Source organism: Neolamprologus brichardi, chromosome 3, assembly GCF_056152115.1.
Source record: "Neolamprologus brichardi isolate AB-2024 chromosome 3, ASM5615211v1, whole genome shotgun sequence".
Lineage (NCBI taxonomy): Eukaryota > Metazoa > Chordata > Actinopteri > Cichliformes > Cichlidae > Neolamprologus > Neolamprologus brichardi.
The window spans coordinates 5151898-5157063 of NC_142106.1; the positions used below are offsets into that span (position 1 = coordinate 5151898).

General features: G+C 36.8%; 1 protein-coding gene across 1 annotated transcript; it reads right to left on the reverse strand.

Annotated features, from left to right (window-relative positions):
* On the reverse strand, positions 1 to 4722 carry LOC148103233 (macrophage mannose receptor 1-like). Its single transcript, XM_087831448.1, has 5 exons — positions 4620 to 4722; positions 822 to 1205; positions 384 to 728; positions 210 to 298; positions 1 to 126 (listed from the first exon to the last, which is right to left on the reverse strand). The coding sequence occupies exons 1-5, from the start codon at positions 4720 to 4722 to the stop codon at positions 1 to 3; spliced, it is 1047 nt and encodes a 348-aa protein (XP_087687574.1).
* Between the last annotated feature and the right edge of the window lie 444 nt (positions 4723 to 5166).

Consider the following 5166-nt stretch of genomic DNA (forward strand, 5'->3'; position numbering starts at 1 on the left):
TCAGTCTTCAGTTTTGCAGTCACCGTCCACATCCTGCTTCTGTGACTGGTCGTCACGGTAACTCTGGACTTTCCTCCAACGAATCCTGAAGTCTGTCAGTCCTTTTGACAGCATGAGGCCTGACAGCTGGACAAAATGTGCAGATGATGAAAAACATGAAGCATAGTTTGAACTTGTGTCAAGTTTGTGTTTGTGACTGAACTTCTGACCTGCTGTGAAACCTGCTGTTGGATCTCTGTGCTGTGCATGTCTGCCTCTGTCTGAAGCTTCATTTTCACCACTGTTTGCTTTGTCACTGCTAAAAATGAACCACATATAAAAACACAAACATTAGTGTTTTACATGATGAAACGATCTTACAGTGTTTGCATTCTGAGCCTCACCTTTGAAACAGAAAAAATAGCTTTTGTAGTTACAGGAGCCATCAGCCCATTTTCCTGTCATTAAATTCATTGTTCCACAGTACTGATTCGAATTGAGGTTATCAGGCTCAGAAGACATCCAGTTAGTGAATGTGGAGGTTGTGTTGTCAGACCAGAAGGCCCAGGGATCCCTGTAGAGGCCAATCCACACATACTGAGCCCCTGATCCATTCAAAGTGAGCGTGATGTTGGATTTCTCCTCTTTGCTTCTTATACTGGTCAGGTCTGTGTGGTATGACCTGCAGTACGACTGAGCCGCTGCCCAGGTTTGGTTCTCCATCACTAAGATGTAACTTGTATTTTTGGCTGTGAACGAATAAAAAGGATGAATTTTGAAACACACATTATGAATCTCATAAAATTGTAGGGATATCAAGGGCAACAAATGTTTTTTCCTACCATTGTAACACAGGAAAGGGTAAGAATCTCCACAGGGTCTATCATTCATCTGTGTTTGTCCCTGAAGAGCCACACAGTATTCCTTTGCATTTACACAGTCTGGTTGGCCGTTAGCCCAGATCAAAAATTCATGTGTACTGCCAACATAATAAAGTTTTCCCTCCATGGACCACTTCCAGCTGTAACGATCATCATAGAGCCCTATCCAAGCCCAATCATTAATTTTGTTTGCCATTGAGAGAAAGAGTTGGTTGATGTTGCTGTTGTAGATGGTGGCCAAGTCAGTGAAATTTGCTCTGCAATAATTTTGAGCTACAGTCCATGTCACTGTCTGGTTCACAAAGTGGTATTCTCTGGAGAGGGGGGTAAGAGTGGAAAGTCCTCCTGAGAAAAATAAGTTTTTATTGGTGAAACTGGGTTTCTAAACAAATCACAGAAAAAGGCAAATTCACAAACATAAAAATTTTAATTATATAAACCAATTACCATGCTTCTGTACAATAACAAGATATCTGTACTTTTACTCCTTACATTTTCAACATAGGGCTCATTACTTTTGGTTTAACACATTTGAGGGAAGTTTGTATTTTCACATTACTCTGAGGCTTCAAATATCAAACTTACTATGGTGTATCCATCAGTGGCGCTTATCACATTCAAAGACATAAAAGAGGCAAGAACTTATAATTCATGGTTACATTTTGAACACATTTTTAAAGAAAGAAAAAAATACAACCATATTATTAATTCTATTTCCTTTACTCTGCTAATATTTCACTTAACATTGTTCAAGCTGAGTACATAAATTATTATTAAAGTTTAGAGTGAAATTGTTTGTAGCCTCAGTGGAGGTGCTGAACATAATCATATAAAACTGAATCTCTTTTAAAGAATTGTTTCATTTGTTTTAATCTTTTAACTTTATACCCATTGGTTCTAGCAAAAATTTTATTATATGCAACAGTCTTTGACTTGAAGAAATTTGTTGAACATTTAAATTTAAATTTTCTGCACATTCCAGCATATAAAATAATTTTTTTCTGTTTACACTCACTCTTTCAAATAGATGCAAGTAAAACACAGCAGAAAAAAAAATAAAATCAAAGACTCAGTGGCACTGAGCCCTGTCTCTCTTAAACCTATTTTCACCCGTTTAGCTGAAGTGGGGCAGTTGGAGGTTTGCCCGGTGCCACAGCTGTCATGTCAGTGTCTGGGATTCCGGGGTTTCTCTGTGAATTTCCCATTCCCATGGCAGAGTACTCGGTGCTTGCTCGGAAGTTTAGGGGTTTTTTTCGCTGTAAAAAGAAGTTTTCTTCCCACGCAGTGAACAGCAGACGCTAATGTTTTTGTAACTTTTTACGGAATCAAACTCAAAGTAAGGTCAGTACTTCCATGCTTTAAATGCTGCACGCTCATACTCTCTCCTGCACTCAATATTATCCATTGTTGAGCTGCATGTCTGTTACCATTAACGTTGCATGTGCTTATGTTATTGCCATGAGACACTCTCACAAACAAAATCACGGTTTGGTAACTTGGTAACGCAGCATGCTTACAGGAAAGTAACAGTAATCTAATTACTTTTTACAATAGTAATCCCTTACTTTACTCATTACTTGAAAAAAGTAATTGGATTACAGTAACGCATTACTGTCCATCACTGACAGTAAGTAGTAGTGAGAGCTAGGCCTCCTTGTTAATAAATTGTTTTCTTCTTCTATGAAGCTATAAACTTATGTCTCCTGGTTTCTTTTATCACAGAATCAATTTTTGTGTGCATGTCTAGACTGGGAAGAAATCTGCCTGACCAATTCTCACCCACTTGTAAGCTCTACCCTGGATCCTAAACAGTGCTACCAGTGCAATATCTAGCTTATAATTAAAATTGTGAAAAAAACAAACAAACAAAACCAAAACCTACAGCCAGTTGCTTAACAAAAACATTTCTGCTCTAGGCAGGAAGAAAAAACCCTGAGTAGAAGCTCACATCAAGACAATAGCTCATCAGTTTACAGTAGGATTGCTCTGCTAACATGCCAACTTTTGGGCCCTTTCTCAATTCTCGGATAGTCCGGAAGTAAACGGCAGTGAAATTGGATGGTCTAGCCTTCATATTTGCGTCACCGCTGTCTTGGTGGAATTTACTAAACTCGGCCGTCTGCTCCTTGCTATCTAAAATATAACAGGACACTGATGTAAATTCTCGACCATCTCACACTTCTGTTTAATCAGTTTTCTGTTTGACGTTTATTCAGCTGTGTGAAAACCACCCAGGGGATTAATAAAGTTTTATTTTTATCTAATCTAATCTAATAACTTAATCTCAGCCAAACCGATTTACTCACGAAAAAATAAACACTGAAAAAAGCCAAACAATAACATTTTTAGGTTGTCTAAGTGACTTATATATTACGTTTAACCCGAGTAGCGAAAAATCGCGGTGATCTGAAAATGATGTGCCTTTCTCTGCAGCTTTAATCACCCTCGAGCTCTTGGCTAGCTATCGAGCTGGTGGATAATAAACATCTCCGAAAACGCCGGAGCACTTTTACAAATATGTGATATCTAAATAAACCGAGTAGATATTTGAAGTTTACACAGCTACACTCTCGCCTGAAAATATGTTAAAAGTTTATTTTTTGACCCAGAAAGATTAATAAGAGTAATATTAAAAACTTAGTAGCGGCCGCCATTGTTGAAAACTGGAATTGCCTGAGCCGCGCTATGAATTCTAGGATATGGTGGGCCACAAAGGACACTCCCAACCCCTCCTGCCTGGCTCACAGCTTATTCATCTTCTTCTTCTTGGTTGACAACCAACATTAAGGTGCATTAGCGCCCCCTGGCTCACAGCACAGTGGACGCTCGCGCTGCATACAATATTACATTCAATCTACACATTGTTTTTTTTTGCAAAGATTAGAAGTAGACAAAAGGAAAAATATATGAACTCAGTTCCAACACTATTAAAAGAAACAATTTCATTGATATTCTACAGAAAGAAAAATAAATGTTCCCTTTACAAATCTTAATTGTCTTGCTCTTTTTTGCTCTATATAATAGTTTTCTTTTTCAATCAATCATCTTAGCAGTAGCATTTACATGAAAAGAGAAACAAATGAAGCTTGAGTGAAAATGTACAGTTTTTGCACTCTCTGGGCAACTGATTCAGTGACTCAGATGATTCAAAAAAACAGATTTATTTTGGTGAGTGACTCATTAAAACTGGATTTAGTAAAAGGAATCAAATCTACCATCACTACAGCACACACTGAATGGTACAGAAAGCTCTTATGAGCCAAGCTGCTTTGTTTGGGGAACATGATTAAGCTTAATGAGCCCTTTGAAAGCAAAATTAATTCCTCTTCTCACATCCAAATTTGGTATTAAAATTTCCGTCTTATCTACAATTTGATCTGACAAAGACTTGATGCCAGGTGCCAATCCTGACACAACTCTCCCATCCGGGCTAACCGACACTAGGAATGTATTCTGATTAATGACAGTAAAAATGAAAATGAGGAGAAAAAGAAGTAGAAGGAGAAAAAAGAATTATAACTGTGCTATAGCATTCAAAACATGAACAACTATTTAGTTTGATATATGATCATAGAAACTATGACACGTTTTTCGCTTCATCAAAATATAAATATTGTACAAAAAAACCCTTGCATTTAAAATAAATGTAGTTATTGTGATATGAAATATATGCCTGTTCATGTAACCTGATGATCCACATTTCTCTTTCAGTATATTTATAGGCTACGGTTTCAATTTCAAGATATTACAATTACTGACCTGAGAGCAGCAGGATGATCAATAAACAGGCTTTTTCCATTCTTGGCTTCTCTGTAACGGATAGAGTCATCATGATTATTACTGTATCATTATTATAATCCATAGTATAATAAGTTGTTTAGTTTATAATTCGGTGCACATCTCTAAAAAAATTATGTGCAATATTTATTCAACTCTATCATGTCTTTAACAAATCAGAAACCAAAAACATGATCGTGTTCATATTTTAAAATGTTTAACTCTCATTAATTGAAAGATAAATGATGAGTAACTTACCTGACAGCCTCTCTTGTCATGTGGTGAGTGAAACTGACTTTTAAAGAAGTCTTTGTTTGATCCCTTCATATATTTCACTATCAAATGAGGACACCTGAAGGAAGTGAATTTCAATAGAAAGCATGGTAACATACAGTGAAGATGAGTTAGTGTGTGAAGGGAAGTAAAAATAATTTAGTGAAAGAGTACTTTATTTGTCTAAGTTTTAAGCTTGTGTGGAATACTGTATATGTCAGCTTTGATATCCTGTGTAAGTGAGCCAGTATTTAAC

Coding starts and splice junctions, on each gene's coding strand:
- LOC148103233 (XM_087831448.1), bottom strand. CDS start 4,722: ATGGATTATAATAATGATACAGTAATAATCATGATGACTCTATCCGTT. Junction 729..821: donor CCCTTTCCTGTGTTACAATG/GTAGGAAAAAAC, acceptor ATTCGTTCACAG/CCAAAAATACAAGTTACATC. Junction 127..209: donor AACAGCAGGTTTCACAGCAG/GTCAGAAGTTCA, acceptor CATTTTGTCCAG/CTGTCAGGCCTCATGCTGTC.